This window comes from Trachurus trachurus (genome assembly GCF_905171665.1).
Source record: "Trachurus trachurus genome assembly, chromosome: 10".
Taxonomy (NCBI): Eukaryota; Metazoa; Chordata; class Actinopteri; order Carangiformes; family Carangidae; genus Trachurus; species Trachurus trachurus.
In genome coordinates, this window is record NC_139894.1 from 15,417,258 (window position 1) to 15,435,868 (window position 18,611).

At 42.2% G+C, this 18,611-nt stretch overlaps 1 protein-coding gene across 2 annotated transcripts in view; it reads right to left on the reverse strand.

The window, feature by feature from the left end:
• fgf13a (fibroblast growth factor 13a) overlaps positions 1–18,611 on the reverse strand; it is a 97,965-nt gene that overhangs the window by 77,546 nt on the left and 1,808 nt on the right. For both annotated transcript variants that reach the window (XM_083980577.1, XM_083980576.1), the window contains exon 2: positions 18,317–18,479. In XM_083980577.1, the coding sequence (XP_083836703.1) occupies positions 18,317–18,365 (49 nt within the window). In that variant the 5' untranslated portion in view covers positions 18,366–18,479. The remainder of the gene's footprint in view (positions 1–18,316; positions 18,480–18,611) is intronic.

Sequence of the window (18,611 nt, forward strand, 5' to 3'; positions counted from 1 at the left end):
CTCTTGAGACATTAGAAGAAGGTCAATACAATTTAAAATTCTCCATCAATACTTCTGGTACCATGGGAGGTTACTTAGACAGATGCAGTCCTATTGGAGAAGAATCCATGAATATATCACATAAATGGAGTGAATAGATTATAAACTTTTTCTGGAGTTATATACACTTGAAAGCCCTGACTCCGTCAACCGGTTCAGACAAGCAACATGATCAGCAAACACATAATAACAAGAAAGTGGAAAGCTGCAGAAGGCTGTTATTTCAGGAGTGTTGTAAGGTGGCAGCTTTTTGAAAGAATGTCATACAACCTGATAAACAAGGCAGGAGAATACAATAACACATGGGAAATGTTTCTATGAATTTTGTGAATTTGTGGGTACTGTTCCTTTGAACATCTTATTTGCGTCTGTAAATCTACCCCTTCAAGGTGGTGGAAGTTGTGAATGTGGAGGAATGGATGTAGTGAAGGCACAAAAATGAACAGATGGACACTATTTTAATGTTTTCTCTACAAGGACTATGAATCTTCTTGTGATAGTGCTGTGGACATCAGACAAGTTAGCTGCCCTTCTATTCTTTCTTTTTTGTGTGCAGTTGATATATTTGTCGCTTGTTTTTCTTTGCTGGTTGGTTGCATTTTAAGTCACGAAAAAACAGGAGTGATTTTGGCTGGAGTGTCACTTTATACTACCGTACGGTTCCCTACCTCTCATTGCGTAATTCTAATGAATGAGACTCCAATGTGCCTGAGCAAAAGCTTTGTTTCTCTTAAGACTTCAGTGCTTTTAAATTGAGTGAAGCTTGTGCTGTCTATAACCTCCACAGGAACCTTCACACAACCCACATAACCGCCTGTTAACAAGCCCAAACTGACGTGATTTAGCGGCGTGTACGACAGCCTCAGCATCGCCACCATCGGGTCATTTTTCTTCTATTTTCCTGCTTTCATCTCCCCTTCAATCAGCAGGCAGGGTGCCGTGACACAACTACTCATTAGTAAGCAGCAGTGGGCAGGCGGAGATCGCTTTGCAAAGACAAACAACTTAATTAGTAGCGGCACAGCTTTAATAAGTTCGGCTCAAAATAGTTTGGAAAAGCGGGTGAGAAAAATAACATCATCAGCACAGTAATTATGTCTGGGCAGGATTTGGATTTCACATTTAAAGGGGAGGGCACAATTATTGTGGCTGGGGTTTACTGAAGCTTTTACTGTATTGCTGCTGTTCTCCTGGATGCCGTGTCAACAAGCCAACAAGTGACGCAACTGTTTATATTCTAATAACACAATGTTCATGAGCTTTTAATAATGTGGCATTTATCTGGGCAGACAAGTCGCTGCTGTGAACAATGATTCGCTTTATATTCTTAATCTGAAAAGCTCAGTGGAGACGTATACACCTGCATTGACAATCTACATCTGCTTTGTGTGTGTGTGTGTGTGTGTGTGTGTTTTTTTTATGTAAGAGAGATTGTGTGTACTTGTGTTTGTGTTCATGCTCAGACTGTAAGCAGAAAAGAAAGAGAGGTGCTTTGCTTCCTTTACACAGCTTTTTATCCATTTCAAAAACACGGAGATGATTGAATAAAAACACATTGTGTTCCGTCTACGCATCTAGACACACAAGCAAACGTATAGCCAGCCTGCCAGACGAGGCAGAGCTGGAGCATAATCATCAACCCCGCCACTGGCAGGGGCTATAGTAACCTGATTTTATCATTCCACTGTCTCTACACTGCACATTGTAAACTACGAGGGTTTAGATTCACGCAGGGCAAATTTGCTCTGCGTCTCCTTTCATTCAATTTGTGCTCACGGTCTGCTGGTTATTAGAGCCTGATTATTAAGGTAGTGGCTAATTACGCAATCAGGGACTGGCTTCTAATGCGCAGTTCACTGGGGTGAATTCATCTGACAACAACAAACTCAGAGGACAGGCATGAAGAGGAGATGCTGCATAAAGACAATAATTAAGATTCAAAAATATTTACAGAGGCCACAGATCAGCTGCACTTGAGATAAGAGTATTTACCACTCATAAATGTCTGTACAATTAATGCAATAGGAGCCAAGGAATGCAAATTTAATACAATGAAATGGACAGTTTTGAGTTAGTTTCACAATAATGTCCCAGTTTAGTTGCGGCTTTGTAACAGTTTACATCCATTAAAAGCAAGTGCTATCCCATGGCGAACTTTAAATACGAACTACATTCTATAAGCTTTCATCTGCTTGTAAAGTGATGTGGTGCCATTAAGTTTAATGAAAACCTGCTGAGTCAGTAGCCTGTCGCAGCGATTAGCGTGTTGGTTTGGATTCCAGCATGGGTCAGGTCACTTGCAGCAGCAGGGTTAGTGGTTATCGCAGAGTAGGCAGCTTGGTTCCCTGCAGGGTAGTAGGAACCCAGATACTTCTGAGTGTATGTGTGTGTGCGTGTAGATGTTGCATGGGTGGGTGAGTGTTGCTGCGATGCCACGGCCAAGACAGGATGGAGAACCAGAGCCAAAGACAAGAGACTTGCAGACCAACTCACAATGAGACTGAGCAGCCATCTGTCCCTTAGAGCTTTGCAGCACAGAGTGTTAAGCACCCACCCACTCACCCCCCCACACACACACACATACACATACACATACTGTACATGCACATAGTATACTCTATTCCCCAACACATTTAGATGATGGATACTCTGCATTTGTAGCATGTTGTAAGTATCATGCTTAAGCTCTTCTTGAATCGGTCTCTGCACTGCGTCCTACTGGGTGAATCCATGAATGAATGAAAAAATGAATGAATAAATCTGACAAAGTAAAATCAGTGTTCAAATGGTTGTGTTCATATCTGGCAGTCCACTAACAGGCATCTGCTTTACTGTTGTATTGCAGTTATTTTCATCCACACCAAAAAAGGATTCAGGGCAATGTCTGTTATGGAAATGCCAATTTTCTTCTCAAGACTAAACAAAATATGGAGAAAATATGCAATAAATAAAGTTTAATGACCCGACAGACAAAAATATTATTCTCTAATTCCTTTTTCTTTTTTTCTTTTTGCTTTCGAGGTGTCTCGAGCTAAGAAGCCATGCAAGTGTTTTGTTTTTTTTAATGGGTGTGATGACTGATTTTAGAACAAGTGTGAGGACTGCCTCCACACAGTGTTAACACATTCTGCTCATCTCACCAAAAATGCCCACAGGATCCAAATACAGTTTTTTAGCACAACACACTAACTTACAAATATGTAAAATGATCTCATGAAACTGTTGCAGCAGCGTGGATGTGTAGAAATGATGAGGTTCAGATTGGTATTGTTTTAAAGGCTGTTCATCAGAGCCCCAGTCATTAACAGTGTAGCTCTGACAGGGATTTGCATGTTTTCACTGGTGTTATGAGCATTAAGGCATGTACTATACTATAATCACGAGTGCATGTGAGTGTCTACAGATCTCCACAGTACCTAAATTATTCATGCTCCTGTGTGAATGTGTTACAGTTTAAGTGCATGAAAGCAGATGTGCATAGATTCATACACAAGGGCCAGTCTGCACCTGCACAGAGGACAGCGCCCTCCCCTCCTCCTCTGGTCCTACTGGTCAGTGAAGGTTCAACTATGGTGCAGAAGGCAAGAAAGAAGAAAGGAGCAAGAGAGAAGTATTGGGAGAAAAGAGAGGGAGCATGAGGACAAACACTGGGTGCATGTGCAGAGGAGGATGTATTGTGAGGGCTAGCTGTACAGTATCTATATAATTCAGTCTTTTGCAGAGATACAGTCATTATATATTAAACTACCAATTATTTTATCCAAATAACTGACAAATAAATCTAAAAATTCCTGGACAATCATCCCAAATCTAATTAAAACTGGAGTGGGAACCTTCATTTTTGCCAAATTGAAATGATTATGATAATAAAAGATGTTTCTTTTTTGTCAATTGACTTATGGATCAAGAGACTGATTGTTCACATGCACGCTCGCACACACACACACACACACACACACAACTGATACATACGTTTTAAAGCGATAGTTAACATGAGGTTGTGTGAGGTTAGTCAGTGTGTTTCCTGCGGTATATTTGGAGCAGTATGCTGCCACTTCAGAGAAGCAGATGTGAACACCAGCACAGAAACACAGTGATGTGCTGTTGTGCATGGGGCCATCAGAGAAAAAGGTGTTAAGACACATATCATCAGTGCTTTATCATCCCACAAAAAAAATTCTAAGTGAATTTAACTCTAGAAACACACTGTTTTGTCCTTAAATTGGAGGATCTGTCACAAGCAATCAGAGGGTCTGAATCAGAGGCTTGGTTGTCAATTGTTGTTTACCCAAACATAAAGCAATTTAAGGGAGAAAAAGTTGGTCTTAATTATTTAGTGACAAAAAACAGACAGAAGGATGTGACCAGTCAGATATTTAGTGCAGCAGAGGCTTTGCAGCTGACATAATTTGTAATGTGCTTAGGTTTTGCTGATTCGGAAAATATGTAGCTGTTATGGAACTTTAAAAAAAAAATTACAAGTCTATTAGAGACACAGGGACATGAAAAATGAAAAAGAGGCCTACGAGGGTTAAAGCCCGTTTTTTGGTGTGTGTGTTTACATCTGCTGGCCCAGTGCACAATAGCACAGTGTGTACCACTGCTAGTGTGCCATGTAGCCTGCTGCTTCTCTTAACGCTGATCTGAATGTACTGCAGGTGATACACTGACTATGCATGACTACCTCACATAACCCCACAACAAGTAAGCCAGACCTTCCATTTAAAATCATACATGCAAAGTGTAGCACACAGAAGACCATTGCAATACACCAACATGAAAGAGAAAAAAAATTAAACAAATCAAATCTGGGCTATGAACAAACACCAGATGCCTTCCATTCTGATCCACAGTGTACAGCCAAATACAGAGAGAGCCCTGCAAAATCCTGAGATAACACTGGCAAACCAGACTGAAAACACATGAACACAGACACACGCACGCATAGATATACAGTCAGGTCTACACAGACAGTCATGTGAAAACAAGAGCCATCTCAGTCTCTGCTGGTTGGGGATTGCAGTGTATTTCCCTTCACTGTCAGATATTCTAAAGGTTGCTGTGATACAAAGGTCTTTGTACTATGAATAGCGCAACAAAGATTTGAAGAAAAGAGATATATATAAAGAACACGTCTGTTGTGTGAGGCAGGGGGAGAACAACTGACCGCATAATTGCACAGCACACCAAACACAGGGACATGGCATAAAGGTCAGAAAGATGAGGATTGGCTTGTCACAACTATGGAGCCTTAAGCAGCTCTTTATTGGACCTGGTGTGCTGAAGCTCATCTGCTCTTTTGAAATGACATACTGTAGACCACTCGCTGAAGAGTGGGCTAGAATCAAACTGGAATCAGAAATGAAAAGCTTATGAATACTATTTGAAGGTATTAGTCTGGGAAACCACAGTAAGTGAAGCGATTGTCCCTGTCCTAATTTTCCACTGTAACCTTTAAGCAAAGCTGAAGCATTTAGTCATTACTGCAATGTAACCTTTTCATGTCGCCTACAGCACTGTTCATCTTCTTTATGGTAGCCAGTTCTGCTGTTATGGATTACTGTTAGATCACTGACTGCCATCTCTCACTCCCTCACACTCCCTCACACTCCCTCTCCTTTGTCCCTTTGCTTCTCTCTCCATCTCTTTATCTTCCTCTCTCTGTACTGCAGTGTAGGCAGAGACTTGTCTCCTCTAATTACCCTGAAAATGATGTGATCATTCACCGCAGAGAATCTCTGATGACATCTGACAAAACAAAAAGAAAAGTTTGTCAGGTGAGAAACTGAATCACACTGCAGTCTGGCTAAAGGGAGGTTAACCTGAGGTTTGTGGAACTATAGCACCAGTGTGTGTTTTCAGCCATCCTTACAACATCAAGTATTCATTGCTAACATGACAATGTGGTTCTGTGACGCCATGTTTAAATTTGTATCGTGTGTGGAAATGAATAACAATGCTAACACTTAGCGCAACTAATACTGGGATGTTTATTCTTCTGGCTTCCTGCCTTAAGACAGGTGTTGTTGGATCAACCAATCAGGTGGCATGATGATCAAATTTGGAAGTTGTTATCTATGGTTAGCCATAGCTCCTCTCTCTGCATAAATCCACAGAGGAGTTTTTTGAGAGAGGATCTAAAAATGAGCAGAGCAAGCTGTAGGTAAACAGGGTTGATGCTGTTCATTGATGGCACTTTTTATCATAGATCAGTCGCACAGACCAAAGTGTCACATGGCAAAGACAAGGTCATTTGGTATTTTCATCCCTTCCTGCATCAAAATCATAAGATTCAAGCTGGAAATCTAAGTCACTTTATATTACAGGTCTTGTTCTGGGTTCAATTATCCTCTTATTTTTCAGAGATTGTAGAAAATAGTGTTCATGTATTTTTTGATGATGTTTCTTCATATTGAGCCCAAATAGATGCTACATCTGGCAACACTCTTGTGTAGAAAGTAGCTGAGGTTTGTCGCCCGATTTGCCACTACAGTAGGGGCAAAGGTTGAAAAGTCTGTGAGTCTGGCAACAAGTTTACGACCCCACTTGTCCATGCCAGTTAATTTTAAAAGAAGAATGGCCAAAGGACAAACTCTAAAGTTGTCTCAGCAGTAATGTAACTTCATGACTGAGTCACACAGCATTTGCCTGACTAATGCTCTAACTTGATCACTCACTCACTCACTCACTCACTCATGTACAACAAATTTAAAATGCCAAACCAGTCAGTGCAACATTCAAGGTTGTAAAAAACATACAGTAACATACAGTTACTTTATATTTGAAGTTGTTAAACATCTAACTATTTTGCGACTTAGCACTATACGTTACACATCAGATTTCAAATGTACAGCTGCTCCCCAGTGCACCAAAATATCCTAACACCAAATGTGTGTAATGTTAACACCGCATGTTCACAATCCCCAACTTAAACACACACACAAACACACAGGACACACCTCCACAACACCACCCCAGAGGACCGCTCATTTACTGTTGCCTTCCCACCCTTTATTTTCTAATCAAGTGTGTCTCTCCGTACGGACTCTCTCTCTCTCTCTGGCTCAGAACGTATGTTTGTGTGTGTGCATGTGTGACGGCGTTCGCACCGCTGCGGCCCCCAGCGTATCAAAAGCGCATGTTAGGAAGGCACCTTGGTATCCACCCCCCATGACTGACGACTCCCATGCTGATTGGGGCTTTGTTGCCGTGGCAGCGTCTCATTATGTAAATGATGTCTCCCTGATGAGAAGGAGGCAGGCACAGCCGTGATGTTCACTGCTCCAGACTGTGTAAAATTGGCTTCAGGGACCAGTGAAGGATCGCTGCTATATTTAGCAGTCATCTTAACAATGTCTTTGTTCCCCATTCTTTCACACATCCTCGAAACAGAAGGCTCGCTCACATTTAGTTCTTGCTTCATCATTTTCACACAGGGAGTGCTAAAATATTACTGAAATTAACACACAAGCGCACACAAAAGCACACACCCACATTTCATTTGAGAGTTTGACATTTACTACTTCAGGGTTTCATATAGCGTGATTTTCAACCATCCACCATTTTATCAGAATTTCTTTTATCTTTCTCTCCCCGTTTAATATTTCGCTACGAAATGTATTACGCTCACATTCTCTGTTCCCGTCATTGCTGAATAAATGAGCTTTCTCTGAGGAATGGAGCTAATGGCTTTCTGCTATAGATCATCCTTCATTTTCCAGCTCAAGAGGAGCGAGGGCTGCGGTCATTCAAGACATTAAACATGGCCCAAAGATGTGAATCTACACAGTATGGTGTATATATGACTTTAAATTAGATGAAGTTATTTCCTTTGCCCTCCTTCTCAGTATCTCTGTGTTGGTCAGAGAAGGCTCTCAGCTGTCTCTCAGGATGTCAGTGATTGTGTCCATCCTCCTCCCTGTCAGTCAAGATGCCTGGAAGCTTGAACAAACACTTGCTGTTGCCTGCATCCTGCATCCTTCACTCAAGAGACTGTGTCCATATCTCCACTCTAATGAAACTGCTATTTTGAGTGAGCGACCCGGGGATCAATACGGTCAATAGTATTAACCTCCAGAGTGCACAGCATCTCTGTGAGGGTTGAGGAGGGGGACAGTCAAGACCTTAATTAATGAGCAATAACTGAAATTGTTTACTCTTCCTCACACTTCCTGCCATGCAGCAGCTGCATCCTCTCTTCTCATCCAGCTCACCAGAGCTCAGAGGCTACATCCACACTACTACATTTTCATTTTAAAACAAAAGACGATCTGCATCCAGATAAGCATTTTAGCTTAGTATCAGAAATGATCTGTGTCCATACTGTACTAACACACCTGAAACACATGCATACATTGGAATCAAGTACACTGATGCCTGAACTAGTGTAAAGGAACAAGAAGCAGGTTGAGTTTGAGCTGCACAAAAATACTACGGAGCTTCAGTGTTCAAATGCAGCAATGACAAGTGTCAGTAACACTTTTATTTTATTATTCATGTCACTTTCACCACTGGTAGTAAAGGCTGATGACACCCAATCAGAGACAACCATGGGTGTGTAGGACAACATCTCAGTTTTCACCTGTCCAGACTACAACACACCACAGTTTTCAGAGTGTCGGCAATGTTTCTACCACTCTACATGTTCAGTGAGTAATACAAATAACTTTCAGAGTGAGGTTTTTTTGTTTGTTTGTTTGTTTTTTTGAATGGAGATTTCCACATGTAAAGGTTGGGAATGGATTGTGTTGCTGCTTAAAATCCCTTCCACACACAGATTAATCACAGATTAATTAATATGAAGTAGCAACTACAATTTACAGCTGGCGCTTAAGTGGCAACTGCCATAATAATATACAATTTTAAAAATGATATACAGTAGTGTATGTCTGAAAACTGCCTAGCTTTGCTTTGAGAAAATATAGTTTACATCATAGTTTTCCTTTAATGGTTTCCTGTGATATTTTGTACAGTGCTCCACTGTGTTTTACATAATACCCATGGAGACAGGATTTGGACAGTTTCTCTTTTAATCTGCAACACAAACAAAATACTAATAATCCGATGCAGTTTTCAGCCAACATCAGCACTTCAGAGACATGGTGCACCAGCACAATGTCAATAAAATAAATGCAAAACAACTATATCTTTAAAACCCAACCTGCTCATTCCCCACTGCCGGCGTGGATATTTACCTGATTACCTGAAACTGCTGGCTGCTATTTGTCTGTGCTGCCACACACTTCACTCACACTCCGTGCTGTGCAGTTTCCAGGCTTTTAGCAAAGCACGGTTGGGCATTTTTGGATCAGCCTACATAAAGCAATTGCCAATACCTTTATCTCCCTCAATCTACCAGTCCCATCAGGTCAGCTCAGGACCTCCATTCTGCTTTTCACACTGATGGTTCCTCTCGTAGGCAGCGAGCCCTGCTGAGGTGGAACACTGATTTGAGCTGAAGAGAGGCTCCGTTTGTAACTTGCTCGTGAAATGAGCTGTGGGATTGGAGAAGAGGAAAAAGCGGGTAATCCTGTTAACTATTCTCTGCATGTGTGCAGAAGAGATGGTGGTCTGCTGTTGTGGTGTCTTCCTGGTGAATCACCACCACTGAGACTACAGCCCTGCTCAAAGTTAAGAAACTGCCAATCACTGATCTGCATTCTGCTCAAACGAGAGGCAATCATTCGCCCTAACCATCGGGGGCCACAGGGGCTGCTGGCCAGTTAGCCGCTGTCTCTCAAATCTGCTCTGTTGCAGCCTGTAGCTCCTGTTTATTACCACTGGTCCGGCCTTATCGCCTCCCTTTCTTACCTCGCCTTAATCCCCCTTTATAATTTTCACCAACTTTAATTAGTTCATGTCAAGTGCAACTATTAATCCTGGGCATTATTTAAAATATAGAACCCAGTAGGCCATAAAACCTTTGAACACTACATGATTTTGAGACCTTGACTTTGCACAGAAATATTTCACTGTCACTCAGAAAACAAGCCCCTCTTCAATCTTTAACACACAGTAATTTTTGCTCCAGTCCCTCAAGGTTCTGTGTAAGTTGTCTTGGATGACACCAGCGACTCAGGGCTTCTACAGTAACCTTGGGATCCTGTAATTGCTTCAGTGACCTGTTTGTGGCCTCGAACCCCACAATAGCTCTGCACAGTATCATGCACGGTCTCTTGTAGTGGTATTAATAATGTAGCTATGCATGGAAAACTGAGGAAAAAATGTGCACCGACCCTCAAGTACAAGTCTGGGTTTTACTACTTTGCATTTGCAACACGTTTTACAAAAAAATTGAACTATAGTCATAAAAAACAGAAAAAAAATCCTTGAAGGACTGGATTCAATTTCAGTTCATGTGCATACAGTTGAAGGTTTTCAAATTTTCAGAGATGTCTTATTCTGAGATAAGTGACGACGACATCGCTAGCATTCACCTCTTGCAGAACTGCAGGTGCTACGTACTGTACACACACTGAAAGTGAGCTCAGGGTGGTGTGAAGGCTTACAGACAAATGAGTCAGCGCCGCCACATGCTCGGCTGAACAGATGAGCTCTTTCCTTCATCTTCATCAACAGCTTTTGATCTGCGGTGAGCCCATTAAGGCTCGGTGTTGGATTGCCACATGACTGGCAAAGGTATATATGGGTAAGAAATTATTCCATTTGCCATTTGTCATCTGTGCTACATAATGAGTGTAAAAAATAAAATAAAAACTACACAAAGCCATTAAAGTGCACTCTTCTCCAGAGCAGCAGTAGAAAGCAGGCCAGATGAAGGAGGAACATGTAAAAGAACAGTTTTCTGCTGATGTCATCTTTGTCCAATTTAGGAGATAACGAGAAAAAATTGTCATGTCGTCCACTTCCTTGTTATATTAATACTGTGCTTCGAGAGGAAGACTGCTAACCTCCACTGGCTTCTAGATATGAGTGGTTTTAAGAAAAGGCTATTAAGCCCCATATAGCTGACGCCTTATGTCTTATGACCGTTTTTAATGTGCAGTAATCACAGTCATCCCACTCTGAAATGTTGCCATGCTCTGGCCCCCGTGGAGAGTCATCATTTATTGTTATCAGGGCAGTTTGACACACATAACCACAATTATGGGGGATTATCTTTTAGATGAGATTAACTACTGCTGCACGGAGTGCATTTCTGAAAGTAAAATTGCAGTAATCCAGAATCCACAGGTATCAGATAATCCCACACCTATTTGTTCTGACTTCTGATCCGTACCATTATTTTGATGAAAGAACTTGGGTGTAGAAATTAGATTATTATCATGAGCCGTGTTCAGCATTAGAGGACGGCATTCAAATCTGTTGCAGAATGAAAGGGATTTAATGATGGAGCTGAAATATTATTTGGCTGCAATAGATAGATAGACTATAATGTCCGGTTTAGTGCTTAATGCTCTAACTCCAACAAACTTAATAGAAAAATAATAAAAACACTGTTGAAAAAAAAAAAAAAACTTTTTCGCCTCGTAGTTATGATGTCACTTATACACAACCATTTGGTGGTTTGTGAGATTACAGTGACACACAACTGCATCTGCTATGGTGTCTGTGTATTCCAGTGTTTAGGGGCAGCAGCGTGATTCAGCCTAGTGCCAGATGTTTTAACATTCATGGCCATTTTGTTAATGAGGATTAAAACCCTTTATTCCCTCTGAGTGACAACATTTGGAGAGGGAGCCAAATGACACGACCAACTTAATGTCTAACAAGAGGAGTATTACCACATCAAGAAATGACAAGGAAAGAGATGACTGAGAATAACGCAGAGAGAAAGGAAAAAGCTCCACCGGTGACAAGTTCTCACTGGCTCTGTGGCCTCGCGCATCACAAACAGAGGCGGACATGTTGCAGTGGGAAGTGAGGGGACAGCTCCCAAAGCCATTCACCTTAGAAGACATGCAACTCTGTGGATTAGTGGCAAGATGACTAATGTGCCAGAACAGCCAGGTATTTAGAGATTTTAGAGGCCAGAGCTCCTCTGGCACTGATGATGAAAGATGGAACGTGAAGTCAAGAGGAAAGATTTTTGCCTGGGCGCGTTGCAGATATATTTCACCACCACTAATTGATAAATAATAAACTTATTCCAACATTGTGGTTGGCACACTTAAAACAACACAACTTTCTTCTCAAAACTGTGAAAAATCTCAAAAGAACACAGGCTGGAAACCAGAAGCCAATCGCAGGGCAGCCAGTGTCACTCAGAAACCGAAGCTGACAGAGGAATTGAGGAGACGGGCGCAAGTCAGCGATGGAGACTGGCAGATCTCTGATGCGAGGCGAGCCAGTTTCCTCCAGGCAGTGTGGCCGGATCTGCGTCAGTACCAGGAAAGCATCTGACAGGGAACAAGTCCTCCATCCTGACACCACTAATACTTCCAGCTGAACATGTCCTCACAAAACCCAATGTTTACATGTGCCAAGCTGTTTCTGCTGTGTTGGATGCATTGTAGGGAGTATAGAAGTGAATGAGTTTCATCTCTTTTACTTTTTGGACAGAAGTGCCTGCTGCGTTACTGACAGAGAAAGCATGACACCACATTTTAATTTGTGCTTTGGTCTTTAAAAGTAAAACTCATGACACGCCGTGACGAGATTGGTGCAGGTTACTTGAAAATGCGCACAAAGCCGTTCTGACAAGTGGTAGTCAGTTCACATTGCACAGTTTCTATGAAGGATAGAAATGAAAAAGCTCTGAAAAAAATATTATGAAGATGACCCTGTCAAATAGCAGAAAATCCTGTGAGCTTGCTGCGTTCAAGATTTATTTGGAATCATTTTTCCAAACCCTAGGATTAGAATTTGAGGCCCCCCCTTCCCAAAAAAAATGAAAATCTCTGCAAATACGAGCTGAGGTTGCACACACCAGTGCGACTGCATGTGCTGCTGTCCTGCTGTAACCTGTCAGTGCATGCACAGCAGGATGCAGACATCAACACAGCAAACAGGAATAAAACATAGATGTTGTAACTTTCAGTGAGAGGCGACAATAAAGTCTGACTTTGCAGATATTGACTCCGTCTACTGTGATGTCATAATTAAACAATGGCTAAATCCTTCGTTGACCACACACTATTCAAAAAGAGGCTTCTCAGAGAGCCAGCCATTAGATCGAAAGATCTTAATGACGCTGTAGACACCGTGTGGTTTTGCCGATGCGATTAGAGCAGGTGTCAGTGTCGAGGAGGACAGAGCTGCCTGCATTGTGATTAATGAAGCAGCTCCAAACTCCTCTCTGGGTATTTATTGATTTACTTATGTGGCTGTGCCTGGCGCTGAATTAATCTGCCTGTAAATATGCAAGACTCCTGCATTCTGTTTCACTCGGACCTGCAATGTGAGACGGACATGAATCCAGTGGCTGACACTCACGACCCAGGAGGGAAGTCTATCAACGCACTGGACTGAGATGGAAGTCTGAGGAGAGTGACATGAGTGCAGTCAAAGTTCTTGGCCCGCAGGAATTTAGGATTTATAATCGGAAGGAAATATGTTTTGGAAAAGTCATAGACATTGGCTTTCTTATACTGAACACATCAAATGTGACGGCAGCTGTAAGATTGGATTGTATAACTGTCATGAGGCCAAACAGTTAGGATGGAAATGTCTGAATAATTGATGCACAGTGCATCATTGCAGCACCGTTATTGGGGAATAAACAGTTCCTAATAAGAGCCAGAGTTTCCAGGCTCTGTAAAGCTGTAAAGTTGAGAGTGTTTATATGTCATGCTTTGACACATCACTTTGTCTGCACAACTTAGGTTCACAAGGACAAGAGGAAACTAACACAACGTGATTCAGTGGTGTTGATTTTGGAGCTCTGATACACTCACACCACCTTCCACCCCGCCACGTCTCTCTCTCTCTCTCTGTGCCTCTGCATACGTTCTGTTTTCACGTGCTGCTACAGGACGAATTATTCTGGCCCTTCAGACTCAGCCACAAAACAGATTACTGTCACAAAACTAAGACTTGCCAACCACAAGAAAATACCCTGTCATGACATGACAAAAAGTGACTCTGCCACTGAGCAGCACAGTTTTAATGGCACGTCAGTTTTTGATATGATTACTCCTTTGATCCAACACAGAGAAAATATATTAATTCGTCATAATTTTATTTGAAGGGAAGTAACTTTTGCGAGTTTTTTTTTCCCATCCACTCAATTCCTGTTCTGCTTCTTGCTATCAACTTTTTTTCAGAACAAACACTGTGTTAACACTACATGACATCACAGCCATACTGTATGTTGCTGGGTCATTTCTATAGTTCTACCAATCAAAATATACTGTAGTTATGGATTATGTTGAGTCAGTAATCATCTTTAGGTGGCTGAACAAACTAGTCCCATGTTTCATACTGTGGGCGTGTTCATTTTGAAGCTGTGACAGGTACAGAAAGATGTACATACTGAGAATCATGTCAGTGACGTTTTACATCGTCTCTCTGGAGTTTTAGCAACAGTTTGTTTAAAGCCTGTGCAGCGTTTCCCCCATATGTTCCTATCTACTAGCTGCTAGCTCAGTGACAGAATGGCTGCCTGGTGCTGTGCTGTTAATACAGTTCATACTAAAAAAAAAATTTCTAAAGAGCCATGCTGGGCGCTTAGCTCAGGGTGGTAACTGTCTCGTGAGGTCACAAATTTACAAAAGTCCTGAAATCACGTTTTGAAGCTCTGTTTCTGAATACAGGCTGTGTGTATTTCTCTGTTGACTGAGAGCTTGATAATGAAAGAAGACATGGGAATATAACTTCATCCAGTATAAGACCTTTATTTAATATGGGGTGAGTGAAGCTGAAAACTTGACAGATAAGGGATAAAAATCTAACATAATGATTCAGTACTCTCCTACAGTATATCATTGTATGGCCTGGTAAAGTAGCAGAGATAACTAAGACAGTCTGAACTGAGTCCCAAAAATATTTTCAAAATGCTGAGAGTGCACAAAAGGAAACATGGGTATCACCTTTGTTCTGAAAAAGCAGGGCAGTCAGGAGCTTCTCTAGGCCAACAGCTTGTAGGAAAAGCTGCGGAGATGGCAGCTGGTTCCGGCTTTAATGGACTGCTTCCCTGAAATAATTTGTGGGACAGGTGGTTGCCAATGTTGGCAGGGTCAGTGCTGATATTCCCTGCGCAATTCCCGGCTCTTGTGCCAGTCAAGTCTCTGACTGAGGGCAGCTGGCAGCGAGTGAACCTCTCAGGGATGGGGATAGTGAACTGCAGTTTGCTCTTTTGTGTTGTTTTCTTTTACCAGCTTTTTGGCTCTCGGCTGTGCATCTATAAAACTAAGACAGACCTTTTTCAGAGGGTTCTCGGTTAAGGTGAAGAATGTTTTTGTCTCATCCGAGAGTTTTAGAGATGGTGCTGCTGCCCAACAGCTTAAATGAGTCAGCCACTCGCACAGTGCCATTGATTTCCAGCGGGAGATGAGAGGGAAAGTTGGTGTGGAGGTTAATCTACAAATCAATTCTTTTGAGCATATCTTGCTCAGTGTGCTGTCAGCAAAACATGCCAAGCTAAGTCCTCTCCCCTGAAGTGATTTATCATAGCTTCATAACTTAGCAGTTATTGTGGATGTGTGGATGTTTTTAAATCAATTTCCAGTCATCCTGTACAAAAGCATTAATTGTTTTCAGACAGACTAGATGCTTTGGTTACGAGCTCTTAACTCCCATAGACTTTAAGTAAGTCTTTCCCAAAAAATCAGGATAGACGAGACTCGGTTAACAATGGTTGTCATTAAAGCAGAAGTAAGCGATCCGGTCGTTTTGGCTAACTTCTTGTCAGCCGATGGAGTTAGCAGTCCCCGCCCTCGTCCCTACGTCACCACATTCATGCGCATCCCTTGGCTGCACACACAGAGAGGACCGCCACAGCAGAGCAGAGTGACTGACAGACCCGTGTTTCAGACCAAACACTCTATATAAGTGATTGCTGTCGGAAGATATAACTATTTAAGACTTATATTAACACAAACATTCCGCTTACTTCTGTTTTAATCTGACAGGAGTTCTTGCAGATGCAACTTCATTGTACAGTAATGCATAATTGTTAACAAAAAATAAAACATGGGCCTATTATGTAATCTTATCCTCAAATTAAAGCAGATATCAGCTTCACGGCCGTTTCGGCTAATGCTGCGTTCAAGGCAGGCTTTTGAAACCGTAAGTTACAGCTTCAAGTCACAACTACGACTTGGTAGCGTTCCAGGTAACCCGTAGCTCGTGTTTTTACCATCCTGTTGTCTGTGAAAGTTCCCTATAACGGCCACTCGTAACTTCCGACCCGTGAACTCGTACCAGATCGAACTGGTATGACTTCACAGGAAGGAAAAACACAAAGTACGAGTTTCTTTGAACGCACCATGAGTTAGCAGCCCCCGCCCTTGTCAGGCATCAATTGGTCCTCGTGCTACGTCACCACATTCACGCGCATCCCTTGGCTGCACACACAGCCCTTCATGCCGTTCTCTCTCCTCATTGGATAACACTTGTATCCCACAAGGAAAATTTTCTCCTCGGGTTACAGCAGAGCAGAGTGACGGAGAGACTCGTGTTTAGGCTGAAATACTTCATGTAAGTGATTGCTGACGGAAAATAGGACTATTTAGGACTTATATTAACAAAAACATTCCACTGATATCTGCTTTAAGTTGCATGTGACTAAAACAAACCCTGATATACTGTACATAGTTTAGTTATAATGAATAATTGATACCTCCTGTATTTCGGTGGTACAGGGCTTTAACAACAATATATTCTGCATCATATGTATTCTCACTGCGTGAAACTGTCCTCAGCTTGATAAGTTAAAATATTCTGATCTCACTGCTTCATTCTCTATTAATCATCGGCTTCCTGTAAGTCTGGAGGACATGAACTCGCACAGCCCAGGTGTAAATGAAACGAATATGAAGAAGAACTAAAGAAAAGTTTCTGCACACTGGCTATGTTCAGTCCAGGTGCCATCATTACTGTGTGAACCACTTATAGTAACATCAACAGGCTACGTCATCACTATCGGGAGCAGTGCTGCCAAAATAAGCCAATTAGCTTTATTGATTTGCTGTGAGCATCTTAAACAATGCCGGAACCTGACAACAAGGGGACGGATCCAGTCTAGTCGCTATAGGCTACTGTAAATAAAGAGGTCGGCTGCAACGGGCAGGCTGCCACAGTTTAAGTGCAGGTTGTTAGTGTATTGCGTTCAGCACAGTCGTGTTTGAACGTCGACCGTAAAGATAGAGTCATGAATCCTGATTCCATAAAAGCCACAAAGACAACACAATTCAGGTGTTGAGGGTGAAATCGTTGCCTGTGGGTCTGGAAGCACAATTACAGACTCGTCATTATCAACCACTACTTGATCTATTATTTTCTAATTGTTGAATCGGAGGAAAAAAAAAAAAAAAAAACAAGCACCAAAGACAAAAGGTGCAGTAATGTGTGTGCCTGTGCGTAAAGTGTCCCCCGGTGTGGAGATGGAGCGGCTACAGTGATTAGTACCGCCAGGTTTCTCTGGCAACCCTGTCTCCGCTCTGTCTCCATGGCAATGGATAGGCAGTTTACTTCCTTTTTATTTTTCAATTGTCCCTATCCGTAAAGAGCCTGATTTTTATAATCATTATTATTATTTTTTACGCCATGGGGTCATAGGGAGTGAAAAGGCTCAGCTGCTTCATGATAGCACAGATGTGATGCTGAATGTGCGGATGAGGTGCGAGCGAGAGACACAAAGGGACAACTGAAGAGGAAGCCAGTGGCACATTAGGAAATCACTGTCGCCGCTCCAGCGTTTTAATGTTTACTTTCCACCTTTGTGTGCGCAACCCGTGCCAGTTGTAGCCCACAGGCTTTGCACCGCAACGCAACGACCCCTCGGCTTTGTCTGTAGTCTACCTGTCTACGCGTTTCTCTCTGACTGATCACCAAGTCAGTGCAAGTGAAGCGTGTGATCTGGAACCAACACATCGTGCAGCATATATACATACAGGCCTTACGGTCTCCTACGGTAGCAGCTGTCTTCGATCTCACACATCCACATGCACCGTGCTGGGGAGAGGGAGGGGGGGGTCTCACTCATCCTGTGGTTTCTATTGTTTGTTTGTTTTTCCTCAGAGTGATTTAAGAGCACCATGCAGGGGGAAATGAATGGGCGCGTGGTCGCGTTAAAACCCTGTGATTTTTTTTTTTTTTTTTTTTTTTTAGGGAGGTAAGGAGTCTGGTTATACACAAGCCAAGGCTCGCCTCTTACCCTTGGAAGCATCCTTGTCTTCTTTAGGCTTCGCCACTTTTCCACTCATAGATCCCAGTTTGGATGTGTAATTCCCGGTTTAGAGAAGAATCGAAATCCTTTTAATTGCTGGATGTCCTCAATGAAATCCGTAGCAGAGGTTCCAGGTGCTGAGATAAGGCTTCTGTGAAGAGAGGAAGTGTTCATCATCACCACCACCACCATCATCATCATCATACAAATTACGTTTTTCCTTTCATAACACAATACAACAGGAGGCTCAAAAACGAGACAATGGAGTGTGGGAAGCTACTCG